At 53.8% G+C, this 25,762-nt stretch overlaps 1 protein-coding gene across 5 annotated transcripts in view; it reads left to right on the top strand.

Annotated features, from left to right (window-relative positions):
* SCUBE2 (signal peptide, CUB domain and EGF like domain containing 2) overlaps positions 1–25,762 on the top strand; it is a 112,401-nt gene that overhangs the window by 20,765 nt on the left and 65,874 nt on the right. For 3 of the 5 annotated variants that reach the window (XM_040410293.1, XM_040410292.1, XM_040410289.1), the window contains exons 5-10: positions 681–806; positions 3,004–3,120; positions 7,384–7,458; positions 10,601–10,717; positions 14,552–14,674; positions 15,122–15,238. In XM_040410293.1, coding sequence (XP_040266227.1) covers positions 681–806; positions 3,004–3,120; positions 7,384–7,458; positions 10,601–10,717; positions 14,552–14,674; positions 15,122–15,238 — 675 coding nt within the window. The remainder of the gene's footprint in view (positions 1–680; positions 807–3,003; positions 3,121–7,383; positions 7,459–10,600; positions 10,718–14,551; positions 14,675–15,121; positions 15,239–25,762) is intronic. The other 2 variants (XM_040410291.1, XM_040410290.1) reach the window with 2 other exon arrangements.

The following is a 25,762-nucleotide window of genomic DNA, read 5'->3' as shown; positions in this document are numbered from 1 at the left end:
CTCTCTATGTACACTTATACACACAATACTGTAAATCACATTTTCTCCCTGGGCTCCTTTTTTTCCGCCCCTTTGCGCGATTATTGTGTTTCCGTACAGTAGGGGTTGGTTACGGTTGGAGCAGGCACCCCCCCCACAGGTAGAAATGGCAGATGTCAGCGTTCATACTGGGGCGAATGGCATTGAGGGTTATAATTGATAATGAAAGTCCTGTAATTGATTTGACAAGGGTCTTGCTGGATCGGGGTCTTATATCGATCTATATAACCAGTCACATATGCTCCTCCTTCTGTGAATCCTCGTGGCCAATCAGAAGAGATGAGTTATGTGACATGGTACAGTCTGGGCGCACTTGTGCCCGCATAGCATTCATACTCTGCATGGCACGCTCCCTTCATGATTAATTCCACCCCCTGTAATGTGCCAAGTGAAAATGGTGCATAGTCCAAGCTGCTGTAGGAAGCTCCACCCCCTCATTATTAATCCCACCCCTTCTAGGGTGTCCAGAGCGAGCGGTACATGGTGCAGATGGTGGGTTATGGAGTCAGCAGCTGATATCTGGACACAAACAGTGATTGCCGCACGTTTCAGATCTGTATGAATGAATCGCGTACGGTTCGGCCAGGCGGGGTCCGCGGTTTCCCACCTCTGATCTGTAGACTCCTTGCTTTGTTTTTCAGAAGGCCTGAGCTGCATGAACAAGGAACATGGATGCGCTCACATCTGCAGGGAGACCCCGAGAGGCGGCGTGGCATGCGACTGCAGACCCGGATTTGAGCTTGCAAGGAACCAGCGAGATTGTATCTGTGAGTTTATTGGGAAGCTCCGGGGCCTGGTCAGGGCTACGTGGGGTCATCTATGGAGATGTTCTAAGCTCCTGGGCCTGGTCAGGGCTATGTGGGGTCATCTATGGAGATGTTCTAAGCTCCGGGGCCTGGTCAGGGCTACGTGGGGTCACCTATGGAGATGTTCTAAGCTCCGGGGCCTGGTCAGGGCTACGTGGGGTCACCTATGGAGATGTTCTAAGCTCCGGGGCCTGGTCAGGGCTACGTGGGGTCACCTATGGAGATGTTCTAAGCTCCGGGGCCTGGTCAGGGCTACGTGGGGTCACCTATGGAGATGTTCTAAGCTCCGGGGCCTGGTCAGGGCTACGTGGGGTCACCTATGGAGATGTTCTAAGCTCCGGGGCCTGGTCAGGGCTACGTGGGGTCACCTATGGAGATGTTCTAAGCTCCGGGGCCTGGTCAGGGCTACGTGGGGTCATCTATGGAGATGTTCTAAGCTCCGGGGCCTGGTCAGGGCTACGTGGGGTCACCTATGGAGATGTTCTAAGCTCCGGGGCCTGGTCAGGGCTACGTGGGGTCATCTATGGAGATGTTCTAAGCTCCGGGGCCTGGTCAGGGCTACGTGGGGTCACCTATGGAGATGTTCTAAGCTCCGGGGCCTGGTCAGGGCTACATGGGGTCATCTATGGAGATGTTCTGAGAATGTAGAGTCCCAGGACACGGAGGGTGCGACTGGTAAGCGGTAAATAGTCGCCTCTAATCGGAGTAAGTTACGCTAAACTTATCTGACGCTCCTCAGATTTTTCTTGCCCCCTGTTCTCCATCACTGCTTTACTATCTACATGACGTGAAGCAAGTTTCCACCACTCGGGTGAAACAAAAAGTCTAATTTAAAGATCTCTGCTTGCTGTTGGTGACCTGGTGACCGAAACATTGTTTATATCCAGAGGCTGCAAATCTGTCCTGATCCAACAATTCTATGAATTTACTCCAGTTGTATCCAGTGTAGACGATCCTCCGTGAGCAGATCTCTCTCCTGTCTGGTAGTTTGTTGCAGTGTGTCAGTGCAGGTGAATGCATTGGTTTCTTTTGCAGAGGGTTTTATACACTGGATACAGTTGTAATAAGTTAGGACTTTGGATGTAAACAGGAAGGTTTTCTTCACCCAGAATGTCCGAGATGAGTAGATGGGACTGTGGCCGCCTCATATCTGATGTCCACCTCTGTTCCTGTGAAATGCCGCATTCTAACCGTTTTGTGCCGAAAGCGGCAGACGCTGACAGATTAAGGGTTGTCACAGGAATCGGATCCCCGTTGGTCCGCTCATCGTCTTAAGTCCCTTCATTTCGGTATTCGTGCTCGTACCGTTCTATTTCAGTAAAGAAATGGGGGAATTTCTGTGCCAAAAACAGATCCAAACAATGGTGACGTCTGAGTGGTTGTGCCTGTCGCCGACAGCCTCTCTCCATCACCTTCACGTCCAGCCCCCAGGCCGCTTCCCATTCATCCCCCCTTGTCAGGGGCGGGGGTGGGGGGGGCTTCCATTAGGGTGGGAGATTGGGCTGAAGGAGGCTCGGGTTTCAGCTCTCTATAATTAATGTACAGATCACACATGGGGGGGGGGGGGGGGGGGGGCAAGACAAAATGAGGATTTCCTATAGAATTTCCAAAGATTTATTAAAAACCCTAATCCTCAATTATGAAACGTTTTGCTACTTTCTAATATACTTTGTTTCAATTCTTCTCTATTTCCAGATCTCTGCTTACTGTCGGTGAATAGAAACACATTGATGCATACACCTCTACAATGTATCCAGTCTAGATTATCCTCTTTGCACCGATACATTGTAGCAAATTTCCAGGGCAGGAGAGAGACTTGTTCTGCTGACAGGTTTAACCCTCGGACATTTGCCCATTGCCAGTGAAATCAGAACTCAGTCTCAACAAGTTTACAGACTCTGACTATACACAGTGGAAGTCCCTGTTCACTGACAGCAAGTAAAGATCTGGAAAATGGTGAGGAATAGAACCACAGAAGGGAGCAGAACCTTTTAGTTTACAGTAATGAAACGTTATCCGTATAAACCCTTCCATGCCCTCCGATCACAAGGCCAATGCCCCCTGTAAAGGCCCGCGCTGTGAGAGAGAATCTCCTCTTCATAGAATGGAAGCAGCGGCTCGTCCTCTGATACTGACTCCTGTCCTGTTCTCTTCACAGTGACCTGTAATCATGGAAATGGAGGATGTCAGCATACATGTAATGATACCGACACCCGGCCGGTCTGCCTGTGCCACCCAAAGTACACGCTGCAATCTGATGGCAAAACCTGTGTTGGTAAATAATATTGTGGTTCTGACAACTTGGAGTCTCCCCACCTCTCAGCTTAGTCGGCATGAGGAGGCTCATAGGGCATCCAAACATAGTAACCCACAAATCCTGACCTAGGCATCTCTGCACTGACGAGGGGAAATCGCCCACGAACAGCTGTCTGCAGATGAGATGCTGGCTTATTTAATATCTGAGGCATGTCTCCATGCCTATTTAAACAGTCGAACATTTACTTATAGGATAACTGCCTTACATCTGGTGAAGCTTAAGAGCTCATTTACATCTCTTTTCTACCTCTGATCAACACAGGTCACTGTGTACTTTACATTACTTATCCTGTATTATACTCCAGAGCTGCACTCACTGTTCTGCTGGTGCAGTCACTGTGCACATACATTACTTATCCTGTACTGATCCTGAGTTACATCCTGTATTATACTCCAGAGCTGCACTCACTGTTCTGCTGGTGCAGTCACTGTGTACATACATTACCTATCCTGTACTAATCCTGAGTTACATCCTGTATTATACTCCAGAGCTGTACTCACTATTCTGCTGGTGCAGTCACTGTGTACATACATTACTTATCCTGTACTGATCCTGAGTTACATCCTGTATTATACTCCAGAGCTGCACTCACTATTCTGCTGGTGCAGTCACTGTGTACATACATTACTTATCCTGTACTGATCCTGAGTTACATCCTGTATTATACTCCAGAGCTGCACTCACTATTCTGCTGGTGCATTCACTGTGTACATACATTACCTATCCTGTACTGATCCTGAGTTACATCCTGTATTATACTCCAGAGCTGCACTCACTATTCTGCTGGTGCAGTCACTGTGTACATACATTACCTATCCTGTACTGATCCTGAGTTACATCCTGTATTATACTCCAGAGCTGCACTCACTATTCTGCTGGTGCATTCACTGTGTACATACATTACCTATCCTGTACTGATCCTGAGTTACATCCTGTATTATACTCCAGAGCTGCACTCACTATTCTGCTGGTGCATTCACTGTGTACATACATTACCTATCCTGTACTGATCCTGAGTTACATCCTGTATTATACTCCAGAGCTGCACTCACTATTCTGCTGGTGCAGTCACTGTGTACATACATTACTTATCCTGTACTGATCCTAAGTTACATCCTGTATTATACGCCAGAGCTGCACTCACTATTCTGCTGGTGCAGTCACTGTGTACATACATTACCTATCCTGTACTGATCCTGAGTTACATCCTGTATTATACTCCAGAGCTGCACTCACTATTCTGCTGGTGCAGTCACTGTGTACATACATTACTTATCCTGTACTGATCCTGAGTTACATCCTGTATTATACTCCAGAGCTGCACTCACTATTCTGCTGGTAAAGTCACTGTGTACATACATTACCTATCCTGTACTGATCCTGCGTTACATCCTGTATTATACTCCAGAGCTGCACTCACTATTCTGCTGGTGCAGTCACTGCGTACATACATTACTTATCCTGTACTGATCCTGAGTTACATCCTGTATTATACTCCAGAGCTGCACTCACTATTCTGCTGGTGCAGTCACTGCGTACATACATTACTTATCCTGTACTGATCCTGAGTTACATCCTGTATTATACTCCAGAGCTGCACTCACTATTCTGCTGGTGCAGTCACTGTGTACATACATTACTTATCCTGTACTGATCCTGAGTTACATCCTGTATTATACTCCAGAGCTGCACTCACTATTCTGCTGGTGCATTCACTGTGTACATACATTACCTATCCTGTACTGATCCTGAGTTACATCCTGTATTATACTCCAGAGCTGTACTCACTATTCTGCTGGTGCAGTCACTGTGTACATACATTACTTATCCTGTACTGATCCTGAGTTACATCCTGTATTATACTCCAGAGCTGCACTCACTATTCTGCTGGTGCAGTCACTGTGTACATACATTACTTATCCTGTACTGATCCTGAGTTACATCCTGTATTATACTCCAGAGCTGCACTCACTATTCTGCTGGTGCATTCACTGTGTACATACATTACCTATCCTGTACTGATCCTGAGTTACATCCTGTATTATACTCCAGAGCTGCACTCACTATTCTGCTGGTGCAGTCACTGTGTACATACATTTCTTATCCTGTACTGATCCTGAGTTACATCCTGTATTATACTCCAGAGCTGCACTCACTATTCTGCTGGTGCAGTCACTGTGTACATACATTACTTATCCTGTACTGATCCTGAGTTACATCCAGTATTGTACTCCAGAGCTGCACTCACTATTCTGCTGGTGCATTCACTGTGTACATACATTACCTATCCTGTACTGATCCTGAGTTACATCCTGTATTATACTCCAGAGCTGCACTCACTATTCTGCTGGTGCAGTCACTGTGTACATACATTACCTATCCTGTACTGATCCTGAGTTACATCCTGTATTATACTCCAGAGCTGCACTCACTATTCTGCTGGTGCATTCACTGTGTACATACATTACCTATCCTGTACTGATCCTGAGTTACATCCTGTATTATACTCCAGAGCTGCACTCACTATTCTGCTGGTGCATTCACTGTGTACATACATTACCTATCCTGTACTGATCCTGAGTTACATCCTGTATTATACTCCAGAGCTGCACTCACTATTCTGCTGGTGCAGTCACTGTGTACATACATTACTTATCCTGTACTGATCCTAAGTTACATCCTGTATTATACGCCAGAGCTGCACTCACTATTCTGCTGGTGCAGTCACTGTGTACATACATTACCTATCCTGTACTGATCCTGAGTTACATCCTGTATTATACTCCAGAGCTGCACTCACTATTCTGCTGGTGCAGTCACTGTGTACATACATTACTTATCCTGTACTGATCCTGAGTTACATCCTGTATTATACTCCAGAGCTGCACTCACTATTCTGCTGGTAAAGTCACTGTGTACATACATTACCTATCCTGTACTGATCCTGCGTTACATCCTGTATTATACTCCAGAGCTGCACTCACTATTCTGCTGGTGCAGTCACTGCGTACATACATTACTTATCCTGTACTGATCCTGAGTTACATCCTGTATTATACTCCAGAGCTGCACTCACTATTCTGCTGGTGCAGTCACTGCGTACATACATTACTTATCCTGTACTGATCCTGAGTTACATCCTGTATTATACTCCAGAGCTGCACTCACTATTCTGCTGGTGCAGTCACTGTGTACATACATTACTTATCCTGTACTGATCCTGAGTTACATCCTGTATTATACTCCAGAGCTGCACTCACTATTCTGCTGGTGCATTCACTGTGTACATACATTACCTATCCTGTACTGATCCTGAGTTACATCCTGTATTATACTCCAGAGCTGTACTCACTATTCTGCTGGTGCAGTCACTGTGTACATACATTACTTATCCTGTACTGATCCTGAGTTACATCCTGTATTATACTCCAGAGCTGCATTCACTATTCTGCTGGTGCAGTCACTGTGTACATACATTACTTATCCTGTACTGATCCTGAGTTACATCCTGTATTATACTCCAGAGCTGCACTCACTATTCTGCTGGTGCATTCACTGTGTACATACATTACCTATCCTGTACTGATCCTGAGTTACATCCTGTATTATACTCCAGAGCTGCACTCACTATTCTGCTGGTGCAGTCACTGTGTACATACATTTCTTATCCTGTACTGATCCTGAGTTACATCCTGTATTATACTCCAGAGCTGCACTCACTATTCTGCTGGTGCAGTCACTGTGTATATACATTACTTATCCTGTACTGATCCTGAGTTACATCCAGTATTGTACTCCAGAGCTGCACTCACTATTCTGCTGGTGCATTCACTGTGTACATACATTACCTATCCTGTACTGATCCTGAGTTACATCCTGTATTATACTCCAGAGCTGCACTCACTATTCTGCTGGTGCAGTCACTGTGTACATACATTTCTTATCCTGTACTGATCCTGAGTTACATCCTGTATTATACTCCAGAGCTGCACTCACTATTCTGCTGGTGCAGTCACTGCGTACATACATTACTTATCCTGTACTGATCCTGAGTTACATCCTGTACTCCAGAGCTGCACTCACTATTCTGCTGGTTCTCAGTGGAAGTAGTCACCACCCCTCAGCTTGTAGATACCTGATTTTGTACATTACTTTTGTACAGGGACCTTTTTAGTTGTTTGCAGATTGACACAAGTGTTCGGTACTTTTTTTTTCCACCAGAGAAAGAGGAATCTGACAGCAATTCTACATCTGTGGCTGAGATGGATAAGAGGGTGAAGCGCAGGCTGGTCATGGGTAAGAAGGCAGCGAGGTCCTTCCCGCTGATGTTTTACACCCTGATTTAACCCCCACAGGTGTCAGACGCTCACTCCTCTTAATAACTGCGGGGAGTCTGTGTGCCAGAACTGACATCTACAGCAGCGGGGAAGCTGGTGTAGATTTTAGGCATAATCTCTGCTGTCTGTCTGTCTCCTTTTTATGCACAGCCCAATGACTTGACCGATCTGCACCACATTTGGCGCACAGGTAGATCAGGTGTCCCGGAAGGTTTTACACCAGCTCTCTAGGACGTGTCATTTTTGAGATATTACCAAAAAAAGGCTGCTGTGGAGGTCACTGTTAAGGGGGCAGGCTGCTGTGGAGGTCACTGTTAAGGGGTCAGGCTGCTGTGGAGGTCACTGTTAAGGGGGCAGGCTGCTGTGGAGGTCACTGTTAAGGGGTCAGGCTGCTGTGGAGGTCACTGTTAAGGGGGCAGGCTGCTGTGGAGGTCACTGTTAAGGAGGTGGATTGCTGTGGAGGTCACTGTTAAGGAGGTGGATTGCTGTGGAGGTCACTGTTAAGGGGGCAGGCTGCTGTGGAGGTCACTGTTAAGGGGGCAGGCTGCTGTGGAGGTCACTGTTAAGGGGGCAGGCTGCTGTGGAGGTCACTGTTAAGGGGGCAGGCTGCTGTGGAGGTCACTGTTAAGGGGGCAGGCTGCTGTGGAGGTCACTGTTAAGGGGGCAGGCTGCTGTGGAGGTCACTGTTAAGGGGGCAAGCTGCTGTGGAGGTCACTGTTATAGAGATAGAGTGCTATGGAGGTTACTGTTAAGGGGCTGGTCTCTATCACTGTTAAGGGGCGGGTCTCTATCACTGTTAAAGGGCTGGTCTCTATCACTGTTAAGGGGCGGGTCTCTATCACTGTTAAGGGGCGGGTCTCTATCACTGTTAAGGGGCGGGTCTCTATCACTGTTAAGGGGCGGGTCTCTATCACTGTTAAGGGGCGGGTCTCTATCACTGTTAAGGGGCGGGTCTCTATCACTGTTAAGGGGCGGGTCTCTATCACTGTTAAGGGGCGGGTCTCTATCACTTTTAAGGGGATGGACCTCTGTTGAGTTTACTGTTAAGGGGACGAGCCTCTGTGGAAGGCACTATTAAGAGCGCTGGCCTCTGTAGAGGTGACTTTTAAGGGGGCGAACATCTGTGGAGGTCACTATTAAGGGACCGGACCACTGTGGAGGTCAATGTTAAGGGGGTGGGTTGCTGTGGAGGTCACATTTTAAGGGCGTGGGCCGCTGCTGAAGTCACTGTTAAGGAGGTTGGCTGCTGTGGAGGTCACTGTTAAGGAGATGGGGCACTGTGGAGGTCAATGTTAAGGGGGTGGGGTGCTGTGGAGGTCACTGTTAAGGGGGTGGGGCACTGGGGAGGTCACTGTTAAGGGGGTGGGGCACTGTGGAGGTCACTGTTAAGGGGGTGGGGCACTGTGGAGGTCACTGTTAACGGGGTGGGGCACTGTGGGAGGGCGGGCTGATGTGGAGGTCAGTGTTAAGGTGGCGGGTGCTGTAAAAGTCACTGTTAAGGGGGTGGTGCATTGTAGATGTCACTGTTTAGGAGACGGGGCTCTGTGGAGACCACTGTTAAGGAGGTGTGACACTGTAGAGGTCATTGTTAAGAGGCTGTGGCACTGTGGAGGTCACTGTTGAGGGTGTGTGGCACTGTGGAGGTCACTGTTGAGGGGGGGTGGCACTGTGGAGGTCACTGTTGAGGGGGGGTGGCACTGGAGGTCACTGTTGAGGGGGGGCGGCACTGTGGAGGTCACTGTTGAGGGGGGGTGGCACTGTGGAGGTCACTTTTGAGGGGGGGGTGGCACTGGAGGTCACTGTTGAGGGGGGGCGGCACTGTGGAGGTCACTGTTGAGGGGTTGTGGCACTGTGGAGGTCACTGTTGAGGGGTTATGGCACTGTGGAGGTCACTGTTGAGGGGTTGTGGCACTGTGGAGGTCACTGTTGAGGGATTGTGGCACTGTGGAGGTCACTGTTGAGGGGGGGTGGCACTGTGGAGGTCACTCTTGAGGGGTTGTGGCACTGTGGAGGTCACTGTTGAGGGGGGGTGGCACTGTGGAGGTCACTTTTGAGGGGGGGTGGCACTGGAGGTCACTGTTGAGGGGGGGCGGCACTGTGGAGGTCACTGTTGAGGGGTTGTGGCACTGTGGAGGTCACTGTTGAGGGGTTGTGGCACTGTGGAGGTCACTGTTGAGGGATTGTGGCACTGTGGAGGTCACTGTTGAGGGGGGGTGGCACTGTGGAGGTCACTCTTGAGGGGTTGTGGCACTGTGGAGGTCACTGTTGAGGGGGGGTGGCACTGTGGAGGTCACTCTTGAGGGGTTGTGGCACTGTGGAGGTCACTGTTGAGGGGGTGGGGCACTGTGGAGGTCACTGTTGAGGGGGGGTGGCACTGTGGAGGTCACTGTTGAGGGGGGGCGGCACTGTGGAGGTCACTGTTGAGGGGTTGTGGCACTGTGGAGGTCACTGTTGAGGGATTGTGGCACTGTGGAGGTCACTGTTGAGGGGGGGTGGCACTGTGGAGGTCACTGTTGAGGGGGGGCGGCACTGTGGAGGTCACTCTTGAGGGGTTGTGGCACTGTGGAGGTCACTGTTGAGGGGGGGTGGCACTGTGGAGGTCACTCTTGAGGGGTTGTGGCACTGTGGAGGTCACTGTTGAGGGGGTGGGGCACTGTGGAGGTCACTGTTGAGGGGGGGTGGCACTGTGGAGGTCACTGTTGAGGGGGGGCGGCACTGTGGAGGTCACTGTAGATGAAATATACTGGCGCGTAGCGGGCTCATATGGCTCGTATTATAATTAGTGATGAGTGAACTTTGTGTTTCAGGTTCGGCGTACAAGGTTCGGGTTATCTAAGAAATCCATTATGGATTCCGCTACCACGGACCATAACTTATATGGTCCGTGATAGGTTAATCTATAATAGAATTCTTAGATAACCCGAACCTTGTACCCCGAACTTGAAGCACAAGGTTCGCTCGTCCCTAATTATAATGATTTTGGGGGCCCTCCATGCCCGGCTCTCTCCCACTGAGTCATGGCGCCAGTGTCCCCTTAAAGCTAAAATCCTGCCATTTCTGTGATAAGAACTGCTTTGATAACGACTTGTCTGTCTCCTCAGAAACGTGCGCTGTTAATAACGGTGGGTGTGACCGGACGTGCCGGGACACATCTACAGGGGTACGCTGCAGCTGTCCTGTCGGATTTACCTTGCAGTTTGATGGCAAGACGTGTAAAGGTGAGCGGGCATCGGCTGCAGGCGGACGGGCTCCTCTCCGCACATTCTGAGTTGTGCCAAGCTGAGGCGGTGCCATCCTGGTGGGGAGTGCGTTATAGGCGGGATTTGGATGGGGGTCCTGAAGATTTATCCTACCTGTGATGTCACACTGTAAATGAGCTAAGTAAAGCGCCACCTATTGGTCCGATTATTGGGTCATTGCTTCAGTATAATGATAAACCTGCAGAAGTGACGGGACAATCACTCCAATTGGCAGAATTTATTCTATAATCCCGCTGGAGCAGTCCATTATTAAAAGGGGGATTCCTGTTTCTGATGGTATGCTCCCCACAGGGTCTGTCGGCAGACCATAAATGGTCTCCAGACAAAATCTAACAGGCTGAAAGTGACCATACACATTAGACTGTCGGTCAAGCCTGCCAGCTGACTGTGTGTCTGATGTAGAGATTCAACATGCCCGATCAAGAGAGATAAGTCATCACCAGAGGAGTCTGGCGGGGGTGCCCAGAGGAGTGTGGAGGGGGTGCCGAGGGGAGTGTGGAGGGGGTGCCCAGAGGAGTGTGGAGGGGGTGCCCAGAGGAGTGTGGAGGGGGTGCCCAGAGGAGTCTGGAGGGGGTGCCGAGGGGAGTGTGGAGGGGGTGCCGAGGGGAGTGTGGAGGGGGTGCCGAGGGGAGTGTGGAGGGGGTGCCGAGGGGAGTGTGGACGGGGTGCCGAGGGGAGTGTGGAGGGGGTGCCGAGGGGAGTGTGGAGGGGGTGCCGAGGGGAGTGTGGAGGGGGTGCCCAGAGGAGTCTGGAGGGGGTGCCGAGGGGAGTGTGGAGGGGGTGCCGAGGGGAGTGTGGAGGGGGTGCCGAGGGGAGTGTGGAGGGGGTGCCGAGGGGAGTGTGGAGGGGGTGCCGAGGGGAGTGTGGAGGGGGTGCCGAGGGGAGTGTGGAGGGGGTGCCGAGGGGAGTGTGGAGGGGGTGCCGAGGGGAGTGTGGAGGGGGTGCCCAGAGGAGTGTGGAGGGGGTGCCGAGGGGAGTGTGGAGGGGGTGCCGAGGGGAGTGTGGAGGGGTTGCCGAGGGGAGTGTGGAGGGGGTGCCCAGAGGAGTGTGGAGGGGGTGCCCAGAGGAGTGTGGAGGGGGTGCCGAGGGGAGTGTGGAGGGGGTGCCGAGGGGAGTGTGGAGGGGGTGCCGAGGGGAGTGTGGAGGGGGTGCCGAGGGGAGTGTGGAGGGGGTGCCGAGGGGAGTGTGGAGTGGGTGCCGAGGGGAGTGTGGAGGGGGTGCCCAGAGGAGTGTGGAGGGGGTGCCCAGAGGAGTGTGGAGGGGGTGCCCAGAGGAGTGTGGAGGGGGTGCCCAGAGGAGTGTGGAGGGGGTGCCGAGGGGAGTGTGGAGGGGGTGCCCAGAGGAGTGTGGAGGGGGTGCCCAGAGGAGTGTGGAGGGGGTGCCGAGGGGAGTGTGGAGGGGGTGCCGAGGGGAGTGTGGAGGGGGTGCCGAGGGGAGTGTGGAGGGGGTGCCGAGGGGAGTGTGGAGGGGGTGCCGAGGGGAGTGTGGAGGGGGTGCCCAGAGGAGTGTGGAGGGGGTGCCCAGAGGAGTGTGGAGGGGGTGCCCAGAGGAGTGTGGAGGGGGTGCCCAGAGGAGTGTGGAGGGGGTGCCCAGAGGAGTGTGGAGGGGGTGCCCAGAGGAGTGTGGAGGGGGTGCCCAGAGGAGTCTGGAGGGGGTGCCGAGGGGAGTGTGGAGGGGGTGCCGAGGGGAGTGTGGAGGGGGTGCCGAGGGGAGTGTGGAGGGGGTGCCCAGAGGAGTGTGGAGGGGGTGCCGAGGGGAGTGTGGAGGGGGTGCCGAGGGGAGTGTGGAGGGGTTGCCGAGGGGAGTGTGGAGGGGGTGCCCAGAGGAGTGTGGAGGGGGTGCCCAGAGGAGTGTGGAGGGGGTGCCGAGGGGAGTGTGGAGGGGGTGCCGAGGGGAGTGTGGAGGGGGTGCCGAGGGGAGTGTGGAGGGGGTGCCGAGGGGAGTGTGGAGGGGGTGCCGAGGGGAGTGTGGAGGGGGTGCCGAGGGGAGTGTGGAGTGGGTGTGGAGGGGGTGCCCAGAGGAGTGTGGAGGGGGTGCCCAGAGGAGTGTGGAGGGGGTGCCCAGAGGAGTGTGGAGGGGGTGCCCAGAGGAGTGTGGAGGGGGTGCCGAGGGGAGTGTGGAGGGGGTGCCCAGAGGAGTGTGGAGGGGGTGCCCAGAGGAGTGTGGAGGGGGTGCCGAGGGGAGTGTGGAGGGGGTGCCGAGGGGAGTGTGGAGGGGGTGCCGAGGGGAGTGTGGAGGGGGTGCCGAGGGGAGTGTGGAGGGGGTGCCGAGGGGAGTGTGGAGGGGGTGCCCAGAGGAGTGTGGAGGGGGTGCCCAGAGGAGTGTGGAGGGGGTGCCCAGAGGAGTGTGGAGGGGGTGCCCAGAGGAGTGTGGAGGGGGTGCCCAGAGGAGTGTGGAGGGGGTGCCCAGAGGAGTGTGGAGGGGGTGCCCAGAGGAGTGTGGAGGGGGTGCCCAGAGGAGTGTGGAGGGGGTGCCCAGGGGAGTGTGGAGGGGGTGCCGAGGGGAGTGTGGAGGGGGTGCCGAGGGGAGTGTGGAGGGGGTGCCGAGGGGAGTGTGGAGGGGGTGCCGAGGGGAGTGTGGAGGGGGTGCCGAGGGGAGTGTGGAGGGGGTGCCGAGGGGAGTGTGGAGGGGGTGCCCAGAGGAGTGTGGAGGGGGTGCCCAGAGGAGTGTGGAGGGGGTGCCGAGGGGAGTGTGGAGGGGGTGCCGAGGGGAGTGTGGAGGGGGTGCCGAGGGGAGTGTGGAGGGGGTGCCCAGAGGAGTGTGGAGGGGGTGCCCAGAGGAGTGTGGAGGGGGTGCCGAGGGGAGTGTGGAGGGGGTGCCGAGGGGAGTGTGGAGGGGGTGCCGAGGGGAGTGTGGAGGGGGTGCCGAGGGGAGTGTGGAGGGGGTGCCCAGAGGAGTGTGGAGGGGGTGCCCAGAGGAGTGTGGAGGGGGTGCCCAGAGGAATGTGGAGGGGGTGCCCAGAGGAGTGTGGAGGGGGTGCCCAGAGGAGTGTGGAGGGGGTGCCCAGAGGAGTGTGGAGGGGGTGCCGAGGGGAGTGTGGAGGGGGTGCCCAGAGGAGTGTGGAGGGGGTGCCGAGGGGAGTCTGTAGGGGGTGCGGAGGGGAGTCTGTAGGGGGTGCGGAGGGGAGTCTGTAGGGGGTGCCGAGGGGAGTCTGTAGGGGGTGCCCAGAGGAGTGTGGAGGGGGTGCCGAGGGGAGTCTGTAGGGGGTGCGGAGGGGAGTCTGTAGGGGGTGCCGAGGGGAGTCTGTAGGGGGTGCCCAGAGGAGTGTGGAGGGGGTGCCGAGGGGAGTCTGTAGGGGGTGCCGAGGGGAGTCTGTAGGGGGTGCCGAGGGGAGTCTGTAGGGGGTGCCGAGGGGAGTCTGTAGGGGGTGCCCAGGGGAGTCTGTAGGGGGTGCCCAGGGGAGTCTTTAGGGGTGCCGAGTGGAGTCTGTAGGGGGTGCCGAGGGGAGTCTGTACTGTAGGGGGTGCCCAGGGGAGTCTGGAGAGGACACAGAGGAGTCTGGCAGCAGCGTTATTCTCCTCTTCTCTATGAGCACACATGCATGCTTAGCGGAGCCCAGCATGCATGTTTTATAGGGCGGAGTGGGTGCTGGCAGAATAAGCATTTGACTGGCAGCTATTTGACCTTCTGCTGTTTGTCAGTATAGTTCACATACACATTTAAAGGGGAGCTCTTGATAAATGTATCCTCTGACATGGCAGGAGGTCCTCCTCAGTTATCCCCCATCTTGGCTGTCCTGGGTCTCTGCACGGTCATCCCCGGGGTAATTATTCGGACTCCTCCTTCTTTCAGATGTGGATGAATGCCAGAGCAACAACGGAGGGTGTGATCACTTCTGCAAAAACACTGTGGGCAGCTTCGATTGCAGCTGCAAAATGGGGTATAAACTGCTGACAGACGAGAAGTCCTGCCAAGGTAACAATGTAACCATAAATGTAACAATAAATGTCCCCAGTGCTGCAGTGTTCCGGGGGGGTGTCTCAGTGGTGGTCGCTGCCCCAGTGCGGGGACATGGACTTATTGAACTGGGGGTGCACGTGGATACTGCGCTGGAATCAGTGGATGGTTGGGGTCTCGCTGCACACTGAATCTACGCTGTTCTCGGCTGTCTCTGGCAGTCTCATAGACGGCGGATAGAACGGTTGTACAAAAACAGGGACCAGTAGGGGTCTCGGCAGTCAGACCCCCACCATCCCACATTTTTTTAACCTATCCTGTGGTCATTTTAGGAATACCCCTTTAATATTTAGCGGAGTGACTCATCAAGCAGGTTCATTTCCAGCACTCGCTACCACTGAGCAGACCCCCCAGCACGGCGGTGTCTCTGTCTCCTCCTTCTGAGTGCCCGCTGTCTTCTTGCAGATGTCGATGAATGCTCCTTTGAACGGACTTGCGATCACACCTGCGTTAATTACCCCGGATCGTTTGCCTGCACCTGTGACCGGGGTTATACTCTGTACGGATTAACGCACTGTGGAGGTAGGTGGTGCGTAGAAGCCGGACCGCGGCTTTGGAAGTGGTGTTCATCAGCTGTGAATGCTGAGAGTTGTAGTTTAACAACAGCTGGAGAGCCACAGATTGCAGACCACTGATCTAATCAGCGAGACGCTCCCTTCTGTGATTCTCCAATGTTACTGGCCTTTCTCACACGAAGTCCGGAGGAGCGCGGCGTCTGAGCGAGGTCCGCTATTTATACCGGACTCCGGGACAGCTGTTTACACAGCAGAAGCCACAAGGGGTTTATTATACTGGTGGGTGACACATTATCTCCCCTGCCACCTGCCTGCCCACACAAACCGCACTGTGATGTCACGGTGTACACAAACCGCACTGTGATGTCACGGTGTACACAAACCGCACTGTGATGTCACGGCCCACACAAACCGCACTGTGATGTCACGGCCCACACAAACCGCACTGTGATGTCACGGTGTACACAAACCGCACTGTGATGTCACGGCCTACACAAACCGCACTGTGATGTCACGGTGTACACAAACCGCACTGTGATGTCACGGCCCACACAAACCGCACTGTGATGTCACGGCCCACACAAACCGCACTGTGATGTCACGGCCCACACAAACCGCACTGTGATGTCACGGCCTACACAAACCGCACTGTGATGTCACGGCCCACACAAACCGCACTGTGATGTCACGGCCTACACAAACCGCACTGTGATGTCACGGCCTACACAAACCGCACTGTGATGTCACGGCCTACACAAACCGCACTGTGATGTCACGGTGTACACAAACCGCACTGTGATGTCACGGTGTACACAAACCGCACTGTGATGTCACGGCCCACACAAACCGCACTGTGATGTCACGGCCCACACAAACCGCACTGTGATGTCACGGTGTACACAAACCGCACTGTGATGTCACGGCCCACACAAACCGCACTGTGATGTCACGGTGTACACAAACCGCACTGTGATGTCACGGCCCACACAAACCGCACTGTGATGTCACGGCCCACACAAACCGCACTGTGTTGTCACGGTGTACACAAACCGCACTGTGATGTCACGGCCCACACAAACCGCACTGTGATGTCACGGTGTACACAAACCGCACTGTGATGTCACGGCCTACACAAACCGCACTGTGATGTCACGGCCCACACTAACCGCACTGTGATGTCACGGCCTACACAAACCGCACTGTGATGTCACGGCCCACACAAACCGCACTGTGATGTCACGGCCCACACAAACCGCACTGTGATGTCACGGCCTACACAAACCGCACTGTGATGTCACGGCCCACACAAACCGCACTGTGATGTCATGGTGTACACAAACCGCACTGTGATGTCACGGCCCACACAAACCGCACTGTGATGTCACGGCCCACACAAACCGCACTGTGATGTCACGGCCTACACAAACCGCACTGTGATGTCACGGCCCACACAAACCGCACTGTGATGTCACGGCCTACACAAACCGCACTGTGATGTCACGGCCTACACAAACCGCACTGTGATGTCACGGCCTACACAAACCGCACTGTGATGTCACGGTGTACACAAACCGCACTGTGATGTCACGGTGTACACAAACCGCACTGTGATGTCACGGCCCACACAAACCGCACTCTGATGTCACGGCCCACACAAACCGCACTGTGATGTCACGGTGTACACAAACCGCACTGTGATGTCACGGCCTACACAAACCGCACTGTGATGTCACGGCCCACACAAACCGCACTGTGATGTCACGGCCTACACAAACCGCACTGTGATGTCATGGCCTACACAAACCGCACTGTGATGTCACGGTGTACACAAACCGCACTGTGATGTCACGGCCTACACAAACCGCACTGTGATGTCACGGCCCACACAAACCGCACTGTGATGTCACGGCCTACACAAACCGCACTGTGATGTCACGGCGTACACAAACCGCACTGTGATGTCACGGCCTACACAAACCGCACTGTGATGTCACGGTGTACACAAACCGCACTGTGATGTCACGGCCTACACAAACCGCACTGTGATGTCACGGTGTACACAAACCGCACTGTGATGTCACGGCCCACACAAACCGCACTGTGATGTCACGGCCTACACAAACCGCACTGTGATGTCACGGCCCACACAAACCGCACTGTGATGTCACGGCCTACACAAACCGCACTGTGATGTCACGGCCCACACAAACCGCACTGTGATGTCACGGTGTACACAAACCGCACTGTGATGTCACGGCCTACACAAACCGCACTGTGATGTCACGGCCTACACAAACCGCACTGTGATGTCACGGCCTACACAAACCGCACTGTGATGTCACGGCCTACACAAACCGCACTGTGATGTCACGGTCTACACAAACCGCACTGTGATGTCACGGTGTACACAAACCGCACTGTGATTTCACGGCGTACACAAACCGCACTGTGATGTCACGGCGTACACAAACCGCACTGTGATGTCACGGCCTACACAAACCGCACTGTGATGTCACGGTGTACACAAACCGCACTGTGATGTCACGGTGTACACAAACCGCACTGTGATGTCACGGTGTACACAAACCGCACTGTGATGTCACGGCCCACACAAACCGCACTGTGATGTCACGGTGTACACAAACCGCACTGTGATGTCACGGCCTACACAAACCGCACTGTGATGTCACGGCCTACACAAACCGCACTGTGATGTCACGGCCCACACAAACCGCACTGTGATGTCACGGCCTACACAAACCGCACTGTGATGTCACGGTGTACACAAACCGCACTGTGATGTCACGGCGTACACAAACCGCACTGTGATGTCACGGCCTACACAAACCGCACTGTGATGTCACGGCCTACACAAACCGCACTGTGATGTCACGGCCCACACAAACCGCACTGTGATGTCACGGCCTACACAAACCGCACTGTGATGTCACGGCCCACACAAACCGCACTGTGATGTCACGGCCTACACAAACCGCACTGTGATGTCACGGCCCACACAAACCGCACTGTGATGTCACGGTGTACACAAACCGCACTGTGATGTCACGGCCTACACAAACCGCACTGTGATGTCACGGTGTACACAAACCGCACTGTGATGTCACGGTGTACACAAACCGCACTGTGATGTCACGGCCTACACAAACCGCACTGTGATGTCACGGTGTACACAAACCGCACTGTGATGTCACGGTGTACACAAACCGCACTGTGATGTCACGGCCTACACAAACCGCACTGTGATGTCACGGCCTACACAAACCGCACTGTGATGTCACGGTGTACACAAACCGCACTGTGATGTCACGGCCTACACAAACCGCACTGTGATGTCACGGCCTACACAAACCGCACTGTGATGTCATGGTGTACACAAACCGCACTGTGATGTCACGGCCCACACAAACCGCACTGTGATGTCACGGCCCACACAAACCGCACTGTGATGTCACGGCCCACACAAACCGCACTGTGATGTCACGGCCTACACAAACCGCACTGTGATGTCACGGCCCACACAAACCGCACTGTGATGTCACGGCCTACACAAACCGCACTGTGATGTCACGGCCTACACAAACCGCACTGTGATGTCACGGCCTACACAAACCGCACTGTGATGTCACGGTGTACACAAACCGCACTGTGATGTCACGGTGTACACAAACCGCACTGTGATGTCACGGCCCACACAAACCGCACTGTGATGTCACGGCCCACACAAACCGCACTGTGATGTCACGGTGTACACAAACCGCACTGTGATGTCACGGCCTACACAAACCGCACTGTGATGTCACGGCCCACACAAACCGCACTGTGATGTCACGGCCTACACAAACCGCACTGTGATGTCATGGCCTACACAAACCGCACTGTGATGTCACGGCCCACACAAACCGCACTGTGATGTCACGGCCTACACAAAACGCACTGTGATGTCACGGCCTACACAAACCGCACTGTGTTGTCACGGTGTACACAAACCGCACTGTGATGTCACGGTGTACACAAACCGCACTGTGATGTCACGGTGTACACAAACCGCACTGTGATGTCACGGCCTACACAAACCGCACTGTGATGTCACGGCCCACACAAACCGCACTGTGATGTCACGGCCTACACAAACCGCACTGTGATGTCACGGTGTACACAAACCGCACTGTGATGTCACGGCCTACACAAACCGCACTGTGATGTCACGGTGTACACAAACCGCACTGTGATGTCACGGTGTACACAAACCGCACTGTGATGTCACGGTGTACACAAACCGCACTGTGATGTCACGGCCTACACAAACCGCACTGTGTTGTCACGGTGTACACAAACCGCACTGTGATGTCACGGTGTACACAAACCGCACTGTGATGTCACGGTGTACACAAACCGCACTGTGATGTCACGGTGTACACAAACCGCACTGTGATGTCACGGCGTACACAAACCGCACTGTGATGTCACGGCCTACACAAACCGCACTGTGATGTCACGGTGTACACAAACCGCACTGTGATGTCACGGCCTACACAAACCGCACTGTGATGTCACGGTGTACACAAACCGCACTGTGATGTCACGGCCCACACAAACCGCACTGTGATGTCACGGCCCACACAAACCGCACTGTGATGTCACGGTGTACACAAACCGCACTGTGATGTCACGGCCCACACAAACCGCACTGTGATGTCACGGCCCACACAAACCGCACTGTGATGTCACGGCCTACACAAACCGCACTGTGATGTCACGGCCCACACAAACCGCACTGTGATGTCACGGTGTACACAAACCGCACTGTGATGTCACGGCCTACACAAACCGCACTGTGATGTCACGGCCTACACAAACCGCACTGTGATGTCACGGCCTACACAAACCGCACTGTGATGTCACGGCCTACACAAACCGCACTGTGATGTCACGGTCTACACAAACCGCACTGTGATGTCACGGTCTACACAAACCGCACTGTGATTTCACGGCGTACACAAACCGCACTGTGATGTCACGGCGTACACAAACCGCACTGTGATGTCACGGCCTACACAAACCGCACTGTGATGTCACGGTGTACACAAACCGCACTGTGATGTCACGGTGTACACAAACCGCACTGTGATGTCACGGTGTACACAAACCGCACTGTGATGTCACGGCCCACACAAACCGCACTGTGATGTCACGGTGTACACAAACCGCACTGTGATGTCACGGCCTACACAAACCGCACTGTGATGTCACGGCCTACACAAACCGCACTGTGATGTCACGGCCTACACAAACCGCACTGTGATGTCACGGCCTACACAAACCGCACTGTGATGTCACGGTGTACACAAACCGCACTGTGATGTCACGGCCCACACAAACCGCACTGTGATGTCACGGTGTACACAAACCGCACTGTGATGTCACGGCCTACACAAACCGCACTGTGATGTCACGGCCTACACAAACCGCACTGTGATGTCACGGTGTACACAAACCGCACTGTGATGTCACGGTGTACACAAACCGCACTGTGATGTCACGGCCCACACAAACCGCACTGTGATGTCACGGCCTACACAAACCGCACTGTGATGTCACGGCCTACACAAACCGCACTGTGATGTCACGGCGTACACAAACCGCACTGTGATGTCACGGCCTACACAAACCGCACTGTGATGTCACGGTGTACACAAACCGCACTGTGATGTCACGGTGTACACAAACCGCACTGTGATGTCACGGTGTACACAAACCGCACTGTGATGTCACGGTGTACACAAACCGCACTGTGGTGTCACGGTGTACACAAACCGCACTGTGATGTCACGGCCTACACAAACCGCACTGTGATGTCACGGCCTACACAAACCGCACTGTGATGTCACGGCCTACACAAACCGCACTGTGATGTCACGGCCTACACAAACCGCACTGTGATGTCACGGCCTACACAAACCGCACTGTGATGTCACGGTGTACACAAACCGCACTGTGATGTCACGGTGTACACAAACCGCACTGTGATGTCACGGCCCACACAAACCGCACTGTGATGTCACGGCCCACACAAACCGCACTGTGATGTCACGGCCTACACAAACCGCACTGTGATGTCACGGCCCACACAAACCGCACTGTGATGTCACGGCCTACACAAACCGCACTGTGATGTCACGGCCTACACAAACCGCACTGTGATGTCACGGTGTACACAAACCGCACTGTGATGTCACGGTGTACACAAACCGCACTGTGATGTCACGGCCCACACAAACCGCACTGTGATGTCACGGCCTACACAAACCGCACTGTGATGTCATGGTGTACACAAACCGCACTGTGATGTCACGGCCTACACAAACCGCACTGTGATGTCACGGTGTACACAAACCGCACTGTGATGTCACGGCCTACACAAACCGCACTGTGATGTCATGGTGTACACAAACCGCACTGTGATGTCACGGCCTACACAAACCGCACTGTGATGTCACGGTGTACACAAACCGCACTGTGATGTCACGGCCTACACAAACCGCACTGTGATGTCACGGTGTACACAAACCGCACTGTGATGTCACGGCCTACACAAACCGCACTGTGATGTCACGGCCCACACAGACCGCACTGTGATGTCACGGTGTACACAAACCGCACTGTGATGTCACGGCCTACACAAACCGCACTGTGATGTCACGGTGTACACAAACCGCACTGTGATGTCACGGCCTACACAAACCGCACTGTGATGTCACGGCCCACACAAACCGCACTGTGATGTCACGGCCTACACAAACCGCACTGTGATGTCACGGCGTACACAAACCGCACTGTGATGTCACGGCCTACACAAACCGCACTGTGATGTCACGGCCTACACAAACCGCACTGTGATGTCACGGCCTACACAAACCGCACTGTGATGTCACGGCCCACACAAACCGCACTGTGATGTCACGGCCTACACAAACCGCACTGTGATGTCACGGTGTACACAAACCGCACTGTGATGTCACGGTGTACACAAACCGCACTGTGATGTCACGGCCTACACAAACCGCACTGTGATGTCACGGCCTACACAAACCGCACTGTGATGTCACGGTGTACACAAACCGCACTGTGATGTCACGGTGTACACAAACCGCACTGTGATGTCACGGTGTACACAAACCGCACTGTGATGTCACGGCCCACACAAACCGCACTGTGATGTCACGGCCTACACAAACCGCACTGTGATGTCACGGCCTACACAAACCGCACTGTGATGTCACGGTGTACACAAACCGCACTGTGATGTCACGGTGTACACAAACCGCACTGTGATGTCACGGTGTACACAAACCGCACTGTGATGTCACGGTGTACACAAACCGCACTGTGATGTCACGGCGTACACAAACCGCACTGTGATGTCACGGCCTACACAAACCGCACTGTGATGTCACGGCCTACACAAACCGCACTGTGATGTCACGGTGTACACAAACCGCACTGTGATGTCACGGCCTACACAAACCGCACTGTGATGTCACGGCCTACACAAACCGCACTGTGATGTCACGGCCTACACAAACAGCACTGTGATGTCACGGCCTACACAAACCGCACTGTGATGTCACGGCCTACACAAACCGCACTGTGATGTCACGGCCCACACAAACCGCACTGTGATGTCACGGCCTACACAAACCGCACTGTGATGTCATGGCCTACACAAACCGCACTGTGATGTCATGGCCTACACAAACCGCACTGTGATGTCACGGCGTACACAAACCGCACTGTGATGTCACGGCCTACACAAACCGCACTGTGATGTCACGGCCTACACAAACCGCACTGTGATGTCACGGCCTACACAAACCGCACTGTGATGTCACGGCCTACACAAACCGCACTGTGATGTCACGGCCTACACAAACCGCACTGTGTTGTCACGGTGTACACAAACCGCACTGTGATGTCACGGCCTACACAAACCGCACTGTGATGTCACGGCCTACACAAACCGCACTGTGATGTCACGGCCTACACAAACCGCACTGTGATGTCATGGCCTACACAAACCGCACTGTGATGTCACGGTGTACACAAACCGCACTGTGATGTCACGGCCTACACAAACCGCACTGTGATGTCACGGCCTACACAAACCGCACTGTGATGTCACGGCCTACACAAACCGCACTGTGATGTCACGGCCTACACAAACCGCACTGTGATGTCACGGCCTACACAAACCGCACTGTGATGTCACGGTGTACACAAACCGCACTGTGATGTCACGGTGTACACAAACCGCACTGTGATGTCACGGCCTACACAAACCGCACTGTGATGTCACGGTGTACACAAACCGCACTGTGATGTCATGGCCTACACAAACCGCACTGTGATGTCACGGCCTACACAAACCGCACTGTGATGTCACGGCCTTCACAAACCGCACTGTGATGTCACGGTGTACACAAACCGCACTGTGATGTCACGGCCTACACAAACCGCACTGTGATGTCACGGCCTACACAAACCGCACTGTGATGTCACGGCCTACACAAACCGCACTGTGATGTCACGGTGTACACAAACCGCACTGTGATGTCACGGCCTACACAAACCGCACTGTGATGTCACGGCCCACACAAACCGCACTGTGATGTCACGGCCCACACAAACCACACTGTGATGTCACGGCCTACACAAACCGCACTGTGATGTCACGGTGTACACAAACCGCACTGTGATGTCACGGCCTACACAAACCGCACTGTGATGTCACGGTGTACACAAACCGCACTGTGATGTCACGGTGTACACAAACCGCACTGTGATGTCACGGCCTACACAAACCGCACTGTGATGTCACGGCCTACACAAACCGCACTGTGATGTCACGGCCTACACAAACCGCACTGTGATGTCACGGCGTACACAAACCGCACTGTGATGTCACGGTGTACACAAACCGCACTGTGATGTCACGGCCTACACAAACCGCACTGTGATGTCACGGCCCACACAAACCGCACTGTGATGTCACGGCCTACACAAACCGCACTGTGATGTCACGGCCTACACAAACCGCACTGTGATGTCACGGCCTACACAAACCGCACTGTGATGTCACGGCCTACACAAACCGCACTGTGATGTCACGGCCTACACAAACCGCACTGTGATGTCACGGCCTACACAAACCGCACTGTGTTGTCACGGCGTACACAAACCGCACTGTGATGTCACGGCCTACACAAACCGCACTGTGATGTCACGGCCTACACAAACCGCACTGTGATGTCACGGCCTACACAAACCGCACTGTGATGTCACGGCCTACACAAACCGCACTGTGATGTCACGGCCTACACAAACCGCACTGTGATGTCACGGCCTACACAAACCGCACTGTGATGTCACGGCCCACACAAACCGCACTGTGATGTCACGGCCTACACAAACCGCACTGTGATGTCACGGTGTACACAAACCGCACTGTGATGTCACGGTGTACACAAACCGCACTGTGATGTCACGGTGTACACAAACCGCACTGTGATGTCACGGCCTACACAAACCGCACTGTGATGTCACGGTGTACACAAACCGCACTGTGATGTCACGGTGTACACAAACCGCACTGTGATGTCACGGCCTACACAAACCGCACTGTGATGTCACGGCCTACACAAACCGCACTGTGATGTCACGGCCTACACAAACCGCACTGTGATGTCACGGCGTACACAAACCGCACTGTGATGTCACTAAATATGAATATAAAGTAGTGGAGTTATCCAGCAACCTTCTGCAGATCTCTAGAGAGGTCAGAGGTGTAATAATCTGCAGGATATATCGCTATGTATCTGTCAGGAGGTAGAGAGGACAGAGCGATGTTCTGCAGATCTCTAGAGAGGTCAGAGGTGTAATAATCTGCAGGATATATCGCTATTCATCTGTCAGGAGGTAGAAAGGACGGAGCGATGTTCTGCAGAGATCTAGACAGGTCATAGATGTAATAATTTGATTTCCCCCTTACATTACGGGGTTAACCATGGGTATTGCACCCTCTTCAGAATTGAAGTGTCGGTGTAACCGCACTGTAGACCTCTGTGGCGCGCCGTCTTATGATTTCATGGTGGTTAAACGCCAAAAATACGGTTCTCTAACGCCAAGTGGTTCCTTGTGGTGCGAGAAACCTCCCAGCAATTCAGTCAGCCTTTTGTTGGCAGCTGGAAAATTCCGGGGATGTGAACACGTTCCTTGTTGGCGGAGCGGTGCGGAGTGATGTGTCCGCTTCGGAGCCGAAAATAGTCAGTAAACTTCTCCAAAAACCTGGCGCCTGTTACATGAGACCCCTCCCTTAAAGGGGCACGCCATGTATTGTAACCTGAACCCCCAAAATAACCTACAAAATATAGGATGGAAACTTCAGGGTCCCCAGCAGCACAGAGTGATTCAGGGCTGGATTGCATTGATCTTGTGGAGGTCACACACTGGGAGT

Source organism: Bufo bufo, chromosome 10 (assembly GCF_905171765.1).
Source record: "Bufo bufo chromosome 10, aBufBuf1.1, whole genome shotgun sequence".
NCBI lineage: Eukaryota > Metazoa > Chordata > Amphibia > Anura > Bufonidae > Bufo > Bufo bufo.
Note: the sequence above shows the minus strand (reverse complement) of the source record. Positions and strands in the feature narration are given on the sequence as shown.